The sequence below is a fragment of the Polypterus senegalus genome, chromosome 12, assembly GCF_016835505.1.
Source record: "Polypterus senegalus isolate Bchr_013 chromosome 12, ASM1683550v1, whole genome shotgun sequence".
Taxonomy (NCBI): domain Eukaryota; kingdom Metazoa; phylum Chordata; class Cladistia; order Polypteriformes; family Polypteridae; genus Polypterus; species Polypterus senegalus.
Window position 1 is genome coordinate 61,261,358 of NC_053165.1, and position 18,836 is coordinate 61,280,193.

General features: G+C 45.6%; 1 protein-coding gene across 3 annotated transcripts in view; it reads right to left on the minus strand.

Moving 5' to 3' along the window:
• sgsm1a (small G protein signaling modulator 1a) overlaps positions 1–18,298 on the minus strand; it is a 133,210-nt gene extending 114,912 nt beyond the window's left edge. For all 3 annotated transcript variants that reach the window (XM_039771783.1, XM_039771781.1, XM_039771782.1), the window contains exons 1-2: positions 18,153–18,298; positions 17,937–17,980 (exon numbers count right to left, since the gene is read on the minus strand). In XM_039771783.1, coding sequence (XP_039627717.1) covers positions 17,937–17,980; positions 18,153–18,162 — 54 coding nt within the window. In that variant the 5' untranslated portion in view covers positions 18,163–18,298. The remainder of the gene's footprint in view (positions 1–17,936; positions 17,981–18,152) is intronic.
• Positions 18,299–18,836: the final 538 nt, after the last annotated feature.

An 18,836-nucleotide genomic window follows, 5' to 3' on the forward strand; every position in this document is an offset into this window, starting at 1 on the left:
TATGTGCTACCAAACATGCACAAGGTTCGAGCCGCATGTAGACGGACTTTTTTTGTTCTTCAAAGTCACCAAAGCGCCGTGCAAACTCAGTGCGCAATAACTGTAGCTTCGCAATAACTTGCAGCATCATAAGGTAGACTTGATTACGCGGTAAGTGTTGGCAAGGCAGCTGAAGCGCTGCATTATGGGATCTGTAGTTTATTGTGTTACCAGCGCTTCATATACCGGGCCATTAATAACAATAATACAGTATATAAAATGATCTCGCGGATATAATTACGCCGGGCGGATGTGGCCCACGCCCTTGAGTTTGACACATATGGACTAAATAGAACTTGAAAAGATATATTTTTCAAATGTGATCGCGCAATTCAGATAGAGTTGGCGCACTACAGCCTGCATGCCTCAATGAGTCATCCTCCCCTCGCTCTTACTTTTTTACCGTTCATCTAATGAATACACTGAGTATGGCTTTACCAAAACAATCATTGATGGCGAATAAAGTATCCATTATTCGAGTATGTAGATCGGGATATATATATACATATATATATACCAGCGTATCATGCGAGAAGTAGTGTGTTAAAAAGCTAGAAAAGAAAAGGGAACATTTTAAAAATAACGTAACATGACTGTCAATATACAGTATTTGTTTTGTGAGTGTTACTGAGTGTTGCTGTCATCAAGGATTTGATTATCATTATTTCTTTCAATCAGGTTCGTATTTGTAGGATGTGTTGTGTTCAAGTTACATTCCGTGTTTGTCAATCGTTGTAAAGATGACAGGTTTCATTCATCGATTCGTTTCTTACTGCATCAATAAACAGCTTGTCTTCTTCTTTATCTGAGACCTGACACACTGCATGCACGGGTTTTTACACTGTCTTCCTTTAGCGGGACATTGACTTTTCCAACGTGTGCTTTGTTTCCGCAGTAGCTGGATTTATGAATATGCTTGTAAGTATCAGGCGCTTCATATTTTTGCTGCCTTTTCAATTGTGTAATTCGGTTTTGTTCAGCGCTCTTTGGAACTGTTGCTTTTATCTGTGCACTCGTCAGTTCCGTGAGCCGCTCGGTGTACATGCATCGAAGTTTCCCAGCTGTGCTGGTGCCATCTCGTGCTATGTCCATAGCTGTATTTAATGTTACCTTAGTCCTGGCACTTAAAACTTTCTCTCGCAGTTTCGCTGAGTTTGTGTCAAACACCACCCTGACCATCTCATCTTCCTCTCCATAAGCAGAGTCCTTCACCCGTGAATATTTACCCGTGGCAGTTTGCTATTGGATTGCCGCTGACGGACGGCCTTATATGGGCAGGCACTAAATTACAAACGCCAGTGGCAGCCTGTCTATGAACTTAATTTAAAGTGTAGGTTTACATCGTGCTTTGTTTCCGAAGTAGCAGAACTCATGAATATGGTTGTATATGTCACTTTCGCTTCGCTTCTTATTGTTTAGCTGCCTTCTCAATTATATAATGCATGTTTTCTTCAGCGCTTTTTTGAGGTCTTCCTGGTTTTCTATGTACTGCGTGATTACGTGGGAGGCGTGATGATGTCACACGAAACTCCGCCCCACGGCGTTGAAGCTCATCTCCATTACAGTAAATGGAGAAAACTGCTTCCAGTTATGACCATTACGCGTAGAATTTCGATATAAAACCTGCCCAACTTTTGTAAGGAAGCTGCAAGGAATGAACCTGCCAAATTTCAGCCTTCCACCCACACGGGAAGTTGGAGAATTAGTGATGAGTCAGTGAGTGAGTCAGTCAGTGAGTCAGTGAGTGAGTGAGTGAGTGAGGGCTTTGCCTTTTATTAGTATATATATATATATATATATATATATATATACAGTACATACATACATATATATATATACTGCTCAAAAGGATTAAAGGAACACTTTTTAATCAGAGTATAGCATAAAGTCAATTAAACTTATGGGATATTAATCTGGTCAGTTAAGTAGCAGAGGGGTTTGTTAATCAGTTTCAGCTGCTGTGGTGTGAATGAAATTAACAACAGATGCACTAGAGGGGCAACAATGAGATGACCCCCAAAACAGGAATGGTTTAACAGGTGGAGGCCACTGACATTTTTCCCTCCTCATCTTTTCTGACTGTTTCTTCACTAGTTTTGCATTTGGCTACAGTCAGTGTCACTACTGGTAGCATGAGGCGATACCTGGACCCTACAGAGGTTGCACAGGTAGTCCAACTTCTCCAGGATGGCACATCAATACGTGTCATTGCCAGAAGGTTTGCTGTGTCTCCCTGGACAGTCTCAAGGGCATGGAGGAGATTCTAGGAGACACGCAGTTACTCTAGGAGAGCTGGAGAGGGCCATAGAAGGTCCATAACCCATCAGCAGGACCAGTATCTGCTCCTTTGGGCAAGGAGGAACAGGATGAGCACTGCCAGAGCCCTACAAAATGATCTCCAGCAGGCCACTGGTGTGAATGTCTCTGACCAAACAACCAGAAAGACTTCATGAGGGTGACCCAAGGGCCCCATGTCCTCTAATGGGCCCTGAGCTCACTGGCCAGCAGCATGCAGCTTGATTGGCATTCGCCATAGAATACTAGAAATTGGCAGATGCACCACTGGTGCCCTGTGCTTTTTACAGATGAGAGCAGGTTCACCCTGAGCACGTGACAGAAGTGAAAGGGTCTGGAGAAGCCATGGAGAACATTATGCTGCCTGTAACATCATTCAGTATGAGCAGTTTGGTGGTGGGTTAATGATTGTCTGGGGAGGCATATCCATGGCGGGTTACACAGACCGCTACAGGCTTGACAAAGGCACCTTGGCTGCCATTAGGTATCAGGATGAAATCCTTTGACCCATTGTCAGACCCTATGCTGGTACAGTGGCTCCTGGTGCACGACAATTCCTGGCCTCATGTGGTGAGAGTATGCAGGCTGTTCCTGGAGAATGAAGGAATTGATACCATTGACTGGCCACCACACTTTCCTGACCTAAATCCAATAGAACACCTCTGGGACATTATGTTTTGGTCCATCCAATGCCACCAGGTTGCACCTCAGACTGTTCAGGAGCTCAGTGATGCCCTGGTCCAGATCTGGGAGGAGATCCCCCACAACACCATCTGTCATCTCCTTAGAAGCATGCACCGATGTTGTCAGGCATGTATACAAGAACACAGGGGCCATACAAAGTACAATTTTGAGTTGCTGCAATTAAATTTTGGCAAAATGGACTAGCCTGCCACATAATTTTTTCACTCTGATTTTTGGGCGTCTTTGAATTCAGGGCTCTGTAGGTTGATCATTTTCATTTCCATCAAACGATGTGGCATCCTTTCGTTCCTAACACATTAACCAGTCTATATCAGTATGGATATCCAGGAGGATTTCTTTTTCCCATTGAGATCTGATGTGTTTTCAAAGTGTTCCTTTAATTGTTTTGAGCAGTTTATATATACATATATATATATACACATATATATATACATATATATATACATATATACACATATATATATATATACACATATATATATATACATATATACATATATATATATACACATATATATACATATATATATACATATATACACATATATATATATATACACATACATACATATATATATATATATATATATACACACATACATACATATATATATATAGCTGGGGCGTGGCTAAGGACGGAACACCTGGGGCTCATCCGGGAGCCTTATTTAAGGGGCCGCCTCCCTCCAGTCATTGGTGGAAGTCGGGAGGAAGCAGACTGAGCTGGAGAGCGAGGACAGGAGGCGGCCAGGAAGACACAGAGGACTGTGGGCCTGGACTTTTGGGGAATTGGTGCGAGAAGGCACTGGGGTGCACGTGAGCAAAGACCTTGTATATAGTGTATGTAAATAAATGGTGTGTGGGAAAAAATATGCTGTCCGTCTGTCTGTGCCGGGGCCAGCGTTCACAGTGGCGTAGTCGGCAGGATGCTCCGCCTGGGACAAGGCGGGGACCTGAGTTCAAACAATTAATTTTTGTGAACGGCCCGGCGCAGCAGCGGACCCCACACACTGGCCGCGGGAGCGGCCCGTGCACAACCCCGCGGGAGCGTTTCGCCCCAGAAACCGCCACCGGACAGCGGAATTGCTTTCCCCGGGTGCGGAGGAGAACCAGACATCGCCGGAGCGCAGCGGGCTCCAGTCGCGCTGTCGAGACAGACAGCCAGGCGGCGTGGCAGCACAGAAGGCCACACGGCGGGGCCTCGGCATGGCGGGATCCGGGAGGTAAGTGCCCTGCCCTGCATTCGCCGGCCCTCGGGTCGGTCTTACCTTCATTTCTACAGGGAGGGGCGAACGGATCCGCGTCCGTGGCAGGACGCCGCGCCACGGGCTGTCGGCAGCGCGCGGCAGCGGCAGCAAAGAAGGCTGCGGAAGCGGAGCGCTGTGGCTCAAGGAATCGCCGCAGCCACAGCGGCGAGGAGGCACGTCTCCGCACTCGGAGCAGGGAGGCAAGATGGCGCGGGCGGAGGTCCCGCCCGCTGACAGGCACGGATTGGCGGTGTGTCTTGCGTGCCGCCGATGATTGGATAGAGGCGGGCCCAAGGAATGCCAGTCTCGTGTCGGAGAAGGACCCGATTGGGCCAGAGGGAGTGGCCCAGAGGAGGCAGGCGTCGCGTGGAGCCGATCGACAGGTAAGCTCACCGGCGTCTGTCTCTCTCTCTCACCAGCGGCTCGGCGCTCGGAGGAATCCCGCGCCCGTCGAGCGCGTTTGAGGAATTGCTGCGTTCTCGCCGCTCAGTGTGAGCAGCTGATGGAGATGGCGGTCGCGTCGAGAGAGACACCTCGTGAGGCGGAGGATCGGTGGCGCTGGAACCGGAGGCAGGCAGAACACGGCGGGAGTGGTGAGTGTTGCCGTTCCGTAGAGCAAGTGGGGGTTCGCCCGAACATGGCGGTGACCGATTACGGGACGACCGGCTCCGGTAGGCGACCTCCCAACAGCGGATCTTGGCGGTGCAGACAGCTAGCGAGGCTGGGAGATCGAACACGCAAGGGCTGGTAGGATCGGGGCTGCTGAGTGCCCTGGGTCCTAGCGCCCTGCGCTTCAAGCCTGCAGCTGTCTCCTGTCGCTCTGCCTGGACGCAGACGGGGCTGGATTTGAGCTTTCGCTGTGCTCAGACCCAGACCGTCAGCGCGTCCAAGAAAAGAAGGAGGAACCGAAGGGTGAATGCCGGTTCCTCCGATAGGAGAGACGCGGCGCTGGAGTGCGCGCGTCGGAGAAGGGCCGTCCTCTGGATGGACAGAGGAGATCCCTGGGCGGCTGGGCGAGCTGCCTGCGAGGCGGTGCCGAGGCCGGCGAGCGGACGGGCATGGAACCTGCGGCGGAGGACTTCAGCAGGCAAGTTGGGGGCTGTCGGAGGGGCAGGAGCACGGTCGTCACGGAGACCGGCGGGCGCTGGGGTGAGTGTCCTGGCTGTGCTTCTGGCCCTCTGTTCCTTTATTTTACAGGCCGAAGCCCGGCGGCGCTGAGGCCGGCGTCGACAGGGCCCTGCCCTCTTGGAGCGGGCCGCTCCGCGGGAGTGCTCCACGCCGGGAGGACTACAGTGACCCCGCTGGGGGGAACAGCGGGGCGCGGCGCGCAGACCACAGGGGCGTTTGCGCTGGCGAGGGTGCCGAAGACAGATGTCCCAGGGTGCCGTGTTGGACCCTGGGGACATAGTAGGACCCTCGCTGGGGGCGTGCTGCCCTTTCGGGTTGTGCCGTTCGGACCCACGTGTCCTCGCTAGCGGTGGGGCACTGTGGCCCCCGGCCGGGCCCAGGAGGACGTGAGGAGGGCTTGTGCCTCCTCCAGACCGCGAGGGGGCGTCCGTCCTGGTTCTGTTGGGGCCACGGGTTGAGGGCATGGAAGCCCTTCCCTGTAGGGGCCCGTGGTCACCGCCAGGCGGCGCCCCGATGCCGGTTTATCCCGTGCGGTTGCCGGTCGGGGCTGGAGCCCGGCGGGGCGCCTTGGAGGACCGGAGGAGGGCGAGTGCCTCCTCCAGACAGAGTGGGGGTGTCTGTCCTGGTTAGGCAGGGGGCCTCGGGTAAAGGGCTTTGAAGCCCAGCCCTGTAGGGACCCGTGGCCACTGCCAGGCGGCGCCCCGGTGCCTAATTATCCCGGGAGCCCGGCACTTCCGCCACACCAGGAAGTGCCGGGGGGAAGACTTTGTGTGGCACCCGGAGAGCTGCCAGGAAGACAGCCAATACTTCCGCCACGCTGGGGCGTGGCTAAGGACGGAACACCTGGAGCTCATCCGGGAGCCTTATTTAAGGGGCCGCCTCCCTCCAGTCATTGGTGGAAGTCGGGAGGAAGCAGACTGAGCTGGAGAGCGAGGACAGGAGGCGGCCAGGAAGACACAGAGGACTGTGGGCCTGGACTTTTGGGAATTCGGTGCGAGAAGGCACTGGGGGTGCACGTGAGCAAAGACCTTGTATATAGTGTATATAAATAAACGGTGTGTGGGAAAAAATATGCTGTCCGTCTGTCTGTGCCGGGGCCAGCGTTCACAATATATACATACATATATATATGTATGTATATGTAAATATATGCATGTTGTTGAGTTCATCCCGGCCAATACCCCCACGCCGCCAGGTGGAGCCCTCCCTGCAGTATGGAGGTGCCCCGAAGACCAGCAGGGCATCATGGACATTGGAGTCTTTATGCACATCCCTGCTGGATACCATGGGGGCCGCTAGGTGACGCTGAAGATAGGAACGACGATTATTTGCCTTATTCCCCGGAAGTACGTCCGAGTCACATGGACAAGGGGAATGATGTGCTTCCAGGGTGAAGAAAAGGACTTTGGATCTGACCCGGAAGTGATAGGAGATCACATGGACTGGGGATTGGAACACTTCCAGGTCAGGGATTATAAAAGGATTGTGGGAGCTCCCAGACGGCGAGCTGAGCTGGGTGGAAGGGTGGCAACGCATCTTGGAGTGGTGGATTGTGATTATTGTTTATTGTAGTGTATTGTTTAGTGATTTATGAGTATAGTGGGGTGGAGAGTACTTTGTGCACGTTACTGGAAAATAAAGTCCAAATATTTGACTTTATTTTCCAGTAACGTACACATATATATACACACATACATACACATATATACACAAATACATACACATACATATATATATATATATATATACACATATACATACATATATATATACATATACATACATATACATATACATATACATACATATACATATACATATACTTACATATATATATATAAGTTCTGCCGAAGGTGGGAGTTGAAGCTACTTCTGACAGGGGACTCCGCCAGCCATTCCCAGCAGACCCTCACAATACGTTTGGGCCTACCAGGCCTGACCGGCATCTTCCCCCACCATCGAAGCCAACTCACCACCAGGTGGTGATCAGTTGACAGCTCCGCCCCTCTCTACAAACGAGTGTCCAAGACATTTGGCCGCAAGTCCGACAACACGACCACAAAGTCGATCATCGAACTGAGGCCTAGGGTGTCCTGGTGCCAAATGCACATATGAACACCCTTATGCTTGAACATGGTGTTCGTTACGGACAATCCGTGACGAGCACAGAAGTCCAATAACAAAACACCGCTCAGGTTCAGATCGGGGGGGCCATTCCTCCCAATCACGCCCTTCCAGGTCTCACTGTCATTGCCCACGTGAGCATTGAAGTCTCCCAGCAGAACGAGGGAGTCCCCAGAAGGTACGCCCTCTAGCACCCCCTCCAGAGACACCAAAAAGGGTGGGTACTCCAAACTACTGTTCGGCCCATAAGCACAAACAACAGTCAGGACCCTTCTCCCCACCCGAAGGCGGAGGGAGGCCACCCTCTTGTCCACCGGGGTAAACCCCAATGCACAGGCTCCAAGTCGGGGGGCAATAAGTGTGGCCACACCTGCTAGGCGCCTCTCACCGGGGGAGTCCAGCCCCTCTCAAGGAGATTTGTTCCAGAGTCCAAGATGTGTGTCGAGGTGAGTCTGACTATATCTAGCTATATATTAAAAAGGGGGACCGGAGGGTGTGTTCCAACTACAGAGGGATCACACTCCTCAGCCTCCCTGGAAAAGTCTACTCGTGGGTTCTGGAGAGGAGGGTCCGTCAGATAGTCGAACCTCGGATTCAGGAGGAACAGTGTGGTTTTCGTTCTGGTTACGGAACAGTGGACCACCTCTACACCCTTAGCAGAATCCTGGAGGGTGCATGGGAGTTTGCCCAACCAGTCTACATGTGTTTTGTGGACTTGGAAAAGGCGTTCGATCGTGTCCCTCGGGGAATCCTGTGGGGGTGCTCCGGGAGTATGGGGTACCGGACCTCCTGATAAGAGCTGTTCGGTCCCTGTACAAGCGGTGTCAGAGCTTGGTCCGCACTGCTGGCAGTAAGTCGAGCCCGTTTCCAGTGAGAGTTGGACTCCGCCAGGGCTGCCCTTTGTCACCGATTCTGTTCATAACTTTTATGGACAGAATTTGTAGGCGCAGCCAGGGTGTTGAAGGGGTCGGTTTGGTGGACTCAGGATTGGGTCACTGCTTTTTGCAGATGATGTTGTCCTGTTTGCTTCATCAGGCCGTGATCTTCAGCTCTCTCTGGATCCGTTCGCAGCGGAGTGTGAAGCGGCTGGGATGAGAATCAGCACCTCCAAGTCCGAGACCATGGTCCTCAGCTGGAAAAGGGTGGAGTGCCCTCTCAGGGTTGGGGGAGAGATCCTGCCCAAAGTGGAGGAGTTCAAGTATCTCGGGGTCTTGTTCACGAGTGAGGGAAGAATAGACCGTGAGATCGACAGGCGGATTGGTGCGGCATCCGCAGTGATTCGGGCTCTGCATCTGTCTGTCATGGTGAAAAAAGAGCTGAGCCGTAAGGCAAAGCTCTCAATTTACCAGTCGATCTACGTTTCTACCCTCACCTATGGTCATGAGCTATGGGTAGTGACCGAAAGAACGAGATCGCGAATACAAGTGGCTGAAATGAGTTTCCTCCACAGGGTGTCTGGGCTTTCCCTTAAAGATAGGGTGAGAAGCTCAGTCATCTGGGAGGGGCTCAGAGTAGAGCCACTATTCGCATTGAGAGGAGTCAGATGAGGTGGCTCGGGCATCTGATCAGGATGCCTCCTGGACACCTCCCTGGTGAGGTGTTCTGGGCATGTCCAACCGGGAGGAGGCCCCGGGGAAGACCCAGGACACGCTGGAGGGACTATGTCTCCCGGCTGGCCTGGGAACGTCTTGGGATTCTCCCGGAAGAGCTGGAAGAAGTGGCCAGGGAGAGGGAAGTCTGGGCCTCTCTGCTTAAGCTGCTGCCCCGACCCGACCCCAGATAAACGGAAGAGGATGGATGGATGGATGGATATATATATATATATATATACATATATATATATATATATATATATATACTCTAGCAAAATACCCGCACTTTGCAGCGGTGAAGTGCTGCCTTAAAGTTTTTATTAAGAAGAAAAGTAAACCTTTTTAAACTGAGGAAAAATATACCAATAATTATTTGTTAAGGATCTCTTTGTATGCCACGTTGTCAGTTCAGCCCTCCGGTTGTAATATGAACAAGTTGTGCTTTGAGCTTACTCTTGAGCATGCAACGTACAGTCGGCCATGTGAAATGCAATCTTGCCTCAAATCTCACAGCTTGGATTGCTGCTGTCATAATCGGTTTGAGTTTCATGGTTTGTTTCAATGACGTTAGTATTTGCAGGACTTGTGTTGAAGTGACATTCGGCATCTGTCATGCGTTGTAAGTATACAACCAGTTTCATCGATAACTTCACATCCATCTTTTGAGAGTTTAAACATTCATAAACATCAAAGTGTCCACTACTCAAATCGTCACCTGTCAATCTAAGATGTTTAAGAGGCACTGGCGGTTGTCCAAAGGTGTAAAATATTTGTCCATTTCGGTACACTTGAAAGCGACAACCAAACAATTCAGCGGCAGCCTTCAACTCACATGCAGAACCATAGGTGAAGGGCTTAAGCATTTCACTCTTATAGTGCTCCTGTGTAGTCTAATTATCTCCTGTACCATCATCAGTCCACACCTTGAACCTGTCCCAGTCATTCAATACATAAGACACAATGTTCCTCCAGATATCAAGAGTGAGCCTGATATGGCCGTGCAATATGTAACAAAGAGAAGGGAAAAGGTAGGTGCCATCTCCAGGCATGTAAACCACACGGTAAGTGACAGTTCTTTGATCAATGGTGATCACCTTGATAGACATGTTAATGGGGGTATGGTTGGAATGATAAAGGAAATGGGTACCTGAACAATGTAAAGTAAGTCTAAAACACCTACACAATAACTATAATCATAATAAACTAACAATAAAACAGTGGAGAAGCCGTGGATTAAATAAAAAGGCTGTAGTTATCAGCCGGGAGACGTGAATCCCGAAGCAAGGAAGGGAATGTAGAGACCGAAGCAACGGACAGCCTTATATAGGCAGGCAGCCAACAACATGGGAGGCATTGGGATGGGGAACCCAACGCCGCCACACACAGTTACCGAATTGCAGGCTATGGATGTATATATGTACGTAAGTAGGATTCAGTTAGCGTTGGGAACTCGCGTACCAAATTTATAACTATAATCATAATAAATGAACAATAAAACAGCGGAGAAGCCATGGATTAAATAAAAAGGCTGTAGTTATCAGCAGGGAGACGTGAATCCCGTGGCGAAGCAAGGAAGGGAATGTAGAGACGGAGTGACGGACAGCCTTATATAGGCAGGAAGCCAACAATGTGGGAGGCGTTGGGATGGGGAACCCAACGCCGCCTCACACAGTGACCAAGCTGCAGGCTATGGACGTATATATATTGTGATGCATGGCCGGCCGTTTATCCCAACCAATACCCCCAAGCCGCCAGGTGGAGCCCTCCTTGCAGTATGGAGGTCCCCAGAAGACCAGCAGGGCATTATGGACATTGTAGTTGTTATACACAGCCCTGCTGGATGCCATGGGGGCCACTAGGGGACACTGCAGGGAGGAATAACGGATATTTTCCCTATGCCCCGGAAGCACGTCATTCCTCTTGTCCACGTGTGCTTCCGGGGCATAGGGAAAATATGTGAAGAAAAGAATTTTTACCTAACCCAGAAGTGACACAGGATCACATGGACTGGGGATTGGGAACACTTCCGGGTCAGGATATATAAAAGGACTACAGGAGCTCCCAGACGGTGAGGTATTGTTTATTGTAGTTATTGTGTTTATTTAATGAGTATAGTGGAGGAGAGGGTATTTTGTGCGCTGTGGCAATTGAATAAAGTCATTATTGGGACTTTTACCTGGTGTCTGGAGCCGTGGACAGGGGTTCAAGGGAGTGATAGCACCCCCTATCTGTCACAATATGTACGTAAGTAGGATTCAGTTAGCATTGGGAACCCACATACCAAATTTCTTGAAGATGGGCCCATAAGTTACAAAGACTGTTGGAAAGTTCAATATGGCGGCCAACAGTGGTGTCATACCACCGAAATAATAACAGACATTGGTTTCGGTTAGCACAGGGAAGCCGACTACCAAATTTTGTGAAGATGGGGCCATAAATAAGAAAGTTCAACATGGCAAACTTTGTCGACCGTTATGGCCGTTACGCATAGAATTTTGAAATGAAACCTGCTTAACTTTTGTAAGTAAGCTGTAAGGAATGAGCCTGCCAAATTCCAGCCTTCTACCTACATGGAAAGTTGGAGAATTAGTAACGTTGGAAAGTTCAATATGGCGGCTGACAGTGGCGTCATACCACCGAAATAAGTATGTACATCGGTTTCAGTTAGCGCAGGGAAGCCGCCTACCAAATTTCGTGAAGATGGGGCCATAAATAAGAAAGTTCAACATGGCGGACGTTGTCAACCATTATGACCATTACGTGTAGAATTTCGAAATGAAACCTGCTTAACTTTTCCAAGTAAGCTGTAAGGAGTAAGCCTGCCAAATTTCAGCCTTCTACCTACACAGGAAGTTGGAGAATTAGTGATGAGTCACTTTGTAACTCCATTACAAAGTGATCCAAAGTCTCGTTTATACCTCGTGTCTTCTCATTAAACTTGTATCTCGCAAATAAAAGCAATCTTGTCTGAAATCAATGGCATCGTTTTGTAGGGTCTGTCCCTGAGACTTATTACTTGTCATCGCGCAGCAGAGCCTTACTGGAAATTGGAGGCATCTGAATTGAAATGGGAGATCAGAGGGTATAAAGGGGATGCAAGGAATACATTGAGTGTGGAGAAACTCTAGAGACAGCGTGTGTATTAACTTGTGGATTTTTCTGTGAGTATTTGGTGGCAGCGTGACAAAGTTGCTTCCATAGACCGCGTTAGCTGCGGAGCTCAACTCGGAGTATATTCTTTTCCTACCTTGTCAATTGTGTAATGCGTTTTTTGAACAGGTTTGATGCATGGAAGTGATCACTCGTACTGCGTTCAGTCAGCTCACGTGAGCTGCTCTCTTGTGTGATGTTGCGATGTCTACGGCTTTATTTAATGTTAGCTAAGACCCGGCACTTAAAAGTTTCTCGCTACAGCAATTTTAACTCTGTTACATAGTGATCCAAAGTCTCGTTTATACCTCGTGTCTTCTCATTAAACTTGTATCTCGCGAATAAAGTATTCGGCATTTTTGTTCAGGGCTCTTTGGGAGCTCTTCCTTCTTTTCTACGTACTGCGGTCACAGTCAGTTCACGTGATTACGTGGGAGGCATGATGATGTCACACGCAGCTCCGCCCCCCACGGCCATCGAGCTAACGTCCATTACAGTATATGGAGAAAAATAGGTTCCAGTTATGACCATTACGCGTAGAATTTCGAAATGAAACCTGCCCAATTTTTGTAATGTCACGCATGGGCGAGTAGGAGGCCGCGGGCGGACCCGAAATCAATTCGAAGGACGTTTGTCGGTAGGGAATGGCGGGGTACTAACCTTTCTGCTTTCTCTTTCAGGAAAAAAGACGCTACGCCACCATAACCTGACCGCACCACGTCCACTTCCGCCCTTCCTCCGCCATCTTCCCTGGCGTCCACGAATCCGTCATCCCTCACGCCTCCTTCCCAGCATTCCTCCACTTCCGGCTCCTCCTGTATAAAAATGGCCCGGCGCATGTAAAGTCGTCGGCGCATAAGCAAAGTTTTGTTTATCCTTATGACCAGTATTTTTGTTCTGTACAAAGAATTATTTCAGTTTGTTACAGTATACGGGGCCGGAAAACCCCAACCCTTGACGCTGTGTTGTCCTCTTTATTTTACAGTAAGTAAGCTGTAAGGAATGAGCCTGCCAAATTTCAGCCTTCTACCTACATGGGAAGTTGGAGAATTAGTGATGAGTGAGTGAGTGAGTCAGTGAGGGCTTTGCCTTTTATTAGTATAGATCTACATACATATACACACACACACACATATATATATATACATATACACACACATACATACATATACACAGTACATACACATAAACATATATATATATATACACATATACATACATATCTGCATATACACATATACTGTATATATATAGTGTATATATAACGTAGTGTTGCGTGGGCATTATGAACTATCGTATCTGTTCAAGTTCTATTTACATTTTAAATATAAATCATTTTTAAATTTTTAAATTTAGTCATCATTGCATACATTTTTCTTCACTATAGAAATGTAAAGACTAAATTCAACTTACATTCCTACCAAAGATATTTCTGTCGACTAAATAGAACCTACTTATATCCAAATAGAACTTGAAAAGATATATTTTTTTGAATCTGAGCGCGCATTTTAGATTGACTTAACACGCATTACATCAAGCCTCGTGCTACTGTGCTCTGGCCTGTCTGCCTCAATAAGTTACCATCGCTTCGCTCTTACTTTTTTACCGTTCATTTAATCATGGGCCTCTCTACAGTTTTGTTTATTTTTGGGTTGTAATATTCATTAAATTTATGTATCATCTGGTCCATTGGCTGACCGTACATCTCACACCTAGGCCTTCAGTACCGCTCCGTCTGAATCAACCCGCCCCTCAAAAACTAATTTATGGTTATAAAAACCATCTTAATATGCAGAAATACAATATAAAGAGCCGCTGCATCACAGATAGAATCGCAACATTTTACTCACCAAAAATCCTCCTCTCTTTCATCAAAAACAGTTCAATCACTCTGTCGTACGGATTATCCGTGCACCTCAGTTCCATCAAAAAGTCCTTTTCTATTGCCATCAAAGCTAATGCTGAAAATCGAACCTGCGGCTTCTATCCAATCAATGGGTCTGAATACGGTGACGTCGCCGTACACCTGCTACAGGGCCGTACTGACACCAACTCAAAATCTGATTGGTTAATCGACATTTATTCTGTGTTAGAGTGCCTGCACAACGGATTGTAAAATCCTCTCTGCCTGGCAACAAATGATGGCTGAAATGTAATTGGTTAAATGCTTTAATACGAAAATACATGCCTGGAAGCAGCACAACCATCGGAAAAGCTATGAAAGGAAGCGGACAGACTATTTGGAATTATTTAATAAGTATTCATGGACAAAATATAATTAACATCAGTTTGTGATTCAGATATTTTTACTTATGAATATGCTAAGCACAGTCCTTCACCCGCGAATATTTACCTCATATGGGCAGGCACTCAATTATGTGGGAGGCGTGATGACGCGATACGCAACTCCGCCTCCCACGACCATCGAGCTGCAGTCTATTACAGTATATGGACAAAAAATAGGTTCCAGTTATGACCATTACACATAGAATTTTGAAATGAAACCTGCCCAACTTTTGTAAGTAAGCTGTAAGGAATGAGCCTGCCAATTTCTCTACCACACCGGTCATGTAGTGCCTTTCACAAGGGATCTCCTACTGAGAGATGATCCAAACACATTTAAGCTGCTGTTAGTACTTCTTACCTGTTGTGTTATAGCGCCTTTAAAATGTACTTTACCCTAAAGCACTCCAGTAGTGCTCAATGTATCTTTACTTCTTAAATGTTAATGTTTTACTGTTTAATAATTTATATACTACATTTTATTTTTTTCCCTTGCACTCAGTGAGCGAAGCCACTGGGTAATCAGCTAGTATATATATATATGTGTGTGTGTGTGTATATAAACCATTCAATCATCCATTTTTCCACCAATACTGATCACAAAGCAAAAATTAATCCTGGGTGGAATGCAAGTCCATTACATTGTATGCTCTTGTGTACCTTAATACTAATAAGAACTAGGCCACTTTACAGTCACGAATTAATACTAAAATATACATCTTTGGAAGGTGAGAAGAACCTTAACTGTCTAAAGAAAAAACAAATGGACATGGAGGAAAATGTGTAAACTCTACATGGTCATTGGCTTGGCTGTGAAATGAACTCAGGTCTCTAAAACTACTATCTAGCAGTATAAACCGTGGCAGTAAGGTGCTATTCCACACTAATTCTGTCAAGCCTTTTTTGTAGTTTCAGAAAATGCACTTCTGTCACTTTTATGACCGTTATTCTGTGACATAATGCATACTGTCAAGTCTTGACATATGGGCAACCTGGGACTCTGGTTTCCTCCCACATTCAAAGTCAGTGGGAATAAATACCATAAGGGTATCTTTAGTTTAACATGGTCATTCACTTTCTGCTAACATCCATGTATCAATTACCTGAACAGGGCTTTCTATTACAAGGTTAGTGAGCAACTGGAGATTATCATAGTAGCATCAGATACAAGACAGCCATCAAATAATGGGTCATCAATCCATTACTGGATACCCTCATACATAGTCTTAAACGCACTCATAATGATCCAGTTTAAAGTCATTAAATAAACTACCATAATGTGTGATCAAAAATCAGAGTAGTGGCAGAGAAAAGAAAAGCTGTGAAATGTGCAATTTGTGTATACTACAGAAAACCGAGTTTACTGATTATCTGCCAGGACTGGCTTGTTCACTGTTTCAAATACTAAGTTTACCATTTGTTACTCTCAGTCTTTCCAAATTAAGTTCCTGTAGCCCAAGAATGACTTTTTATAAATTTTTTTAAACATTCCTACAGCTTCAGCCTTATATGGATATTAAATTAGCAGTTAGTTAGACATACAGGCATTTGTCATTACTATTAATTATATCCTAGACCTGCTTTGCGGTACAAGCACAGGTAAATACATCATAGGAACCACTTTTTATTAAGCACTCTCTTACCTAATATTTTCAGCCAAAATGGACACATAAATCTCTCCCAAGGAGAAATCGCTTCCAGAATGCTAGCACCAACTAGTTATATCAGTTTAATTGCTTAGCCCCATAAGTTATAAACATTTCTTTCAAGTATCTTTGAACACTTGATTTGATGACCAGAGTAATAAAATGTTCATATTTCCTTTGTTCTTTGCAAACTAAACAATTCATATTTGTAAAAGTAAAAAAGAAACAACACTATGTTTCTGAGGTCTACGTTACACCACAATCCAGCTTGCTTTACAAAAACATTAGGCAGAAAAAAGAAAGCATTAAAAGCAACTTTTCTATTCCTATGTAATAGCAAAGCTTTTTGGATGCAGAATTGCCAGCAGTTTGTCAGATCCAACATTTTCCCTAGTAGACTCAGTAGACACTGCCCATTTTCTCACCTGTTCAGTTCCCACAAGTTATTTACAACAGCAAAAGCTGAACATACTTGGTTGGCATCAGTAATTTGTGATCCTTCTCTGAGTTCTAATTGAAAAGCTGTGCTTGATTTAAATATCATATTTACAAATGATGCAGTTGGCTATTTCAAAGCTGCTCTAAGGCCTAAATATTAAAGACATTAAACAGCGTTTCAGTAGCATCTGCTGGCATTTCTAATGTTGATAGCATACTTATAAAGCTGTTACCATATTTAAATTATACATTGCTAAAATAAGCACAGTGACAGATAGCTTTGCAACATGTTATTTTTTTCTTTAATCACTTCTGAAAACACAATCTTTTCCACTTGTATATTTTTGGCTTGGCATGTATTCATTTATTTTTTTTCCAGCTGACTGTTCTATACCTGCTGAGCAGATGCTGATTACTGTGAGCTTTATCAACCTTTACTATCAATTAAACTCTATGCCCATTCATTTTATGAAATGTATACCCTTTTCTCACTTATTCTAAATATCTTGCACTTTTTTCATTTGCTTTAAAAAGCACCTTTTAATAGTGCATGTGAAATATACTTTACATTAACAAATAATAATTCTAATATAAAATGTAAATTAAATTAGTTACATTACAATTTATTTTATAACTGAAATGTGATTCTAAAGAGATAAATATGAAGATGAAAATGTACATAACCTGTGGAAAATTCAGGTGGATTAAAATTTATCAAAAAAGAGCTTGTTGGTTTTTGTAATGTAAAAGTCACTGAACTGAAGACATAAATATTTACAAAACTAGATGGGCAGTGCCTAATACACTGCATATTTACAAGAGACATTTATTTTGTTGTTGATTTCTCAACAGACAGCCATAATCACCGCCTAATGAGCGCTGTGATGAACCACAAAATGATCTTCCCTTCCTTTCCTTTCAATATCTCCAGCACCTTTTTATTGAGTGGATTTGTTTGAATTGTGGGATTGTACCCTGCATACCTCGAAGCTGGGAACAGGGTCATTTTCACTTAAGGATGCATACAATGTATTCTAAAGCTATGATGACCCAATTTAAAATAACACTAATAATTACAATAAAGGCGGTCATAGCAGAAGATGATGGAAACAATTCTTAACCAAGTAACACGTCATTAGGGATGCTAAAAACAAGCGCAAAAACAAGTGTCACTCAGCGGTCATCGCACAAGACAAGCTGCTCGCGTGCGGCAACGATGGACGCTCTTGAAATTCACATTGAGTGTGCGCGTCACTGCATGTTTATTATTTGGCTTTGCGCGTACCCACCTCTTTCTTGACAGTACGTAACAGCCTCTGTCGTGTCTCAGCCTCTGAAAGACAATCATAATTATAACGGTGATAATTAATAACATAACTCAAATAAATCGTTTATGATGAGCAGCCCAATTGTGAAAGGCTCACGCTGATACCGATTGGTTCAGGTGATTTTTTTATCTTCATTCTTTTAAGGGGATGTTCTTTTTGAAACGCATATTTACATACCTGTCGCCATGGTGCTGGAGAGATAGTGATAGAGTGGGACTCCCACAGAATCTGCAGGCGCGTCCGTCGAGAGTCACCTCGATAGGGGCTTACCGGAGCGACTAGAAGAAGAGTCGGGGGAAGAGGTGACTGGGAAGTGGAACCACTGAGCGCACACCCCCTTCTCCACCACACGTCACTCAACCAGAGTGGCCAATGTGAATACGAGAACTCGCCGCAAAGTCCCGCTCCTTAAAGTAACAGTGTTACTGAAATTATTCTTCTCAATACGTACATATATGATATTTAAACTAAGTTCCTAAAGTAAATTCATCATTATGTCGTTTTAACATCCGATTTCATACGTTTAGGGTGTGTAGATGATGGACAGCAAGTTTCCAGACGTTATTAAATCTGTAAATGGCCACCGCCTTAATCTTGTTTACCTACGTCTTAAGTTAAGCAACCCGGCACTGGGAATTTTGAATTTTACTAAAATATTATTGCCGATTATTTACCTTTGTACAGCATTTTTACTTCTGTTGGTTTCAAATGTATGATGCAATGACACGATTTTGAACGAAAAATGCCAAATACTAAACGATAATGTAAGATCATAGTGTATGTCTATGAGAAAATTAAAATTTCAAAGGAACTATTAAAAAGAATTACCTCATACAGACTGATTGGAAGAAAATATATTAA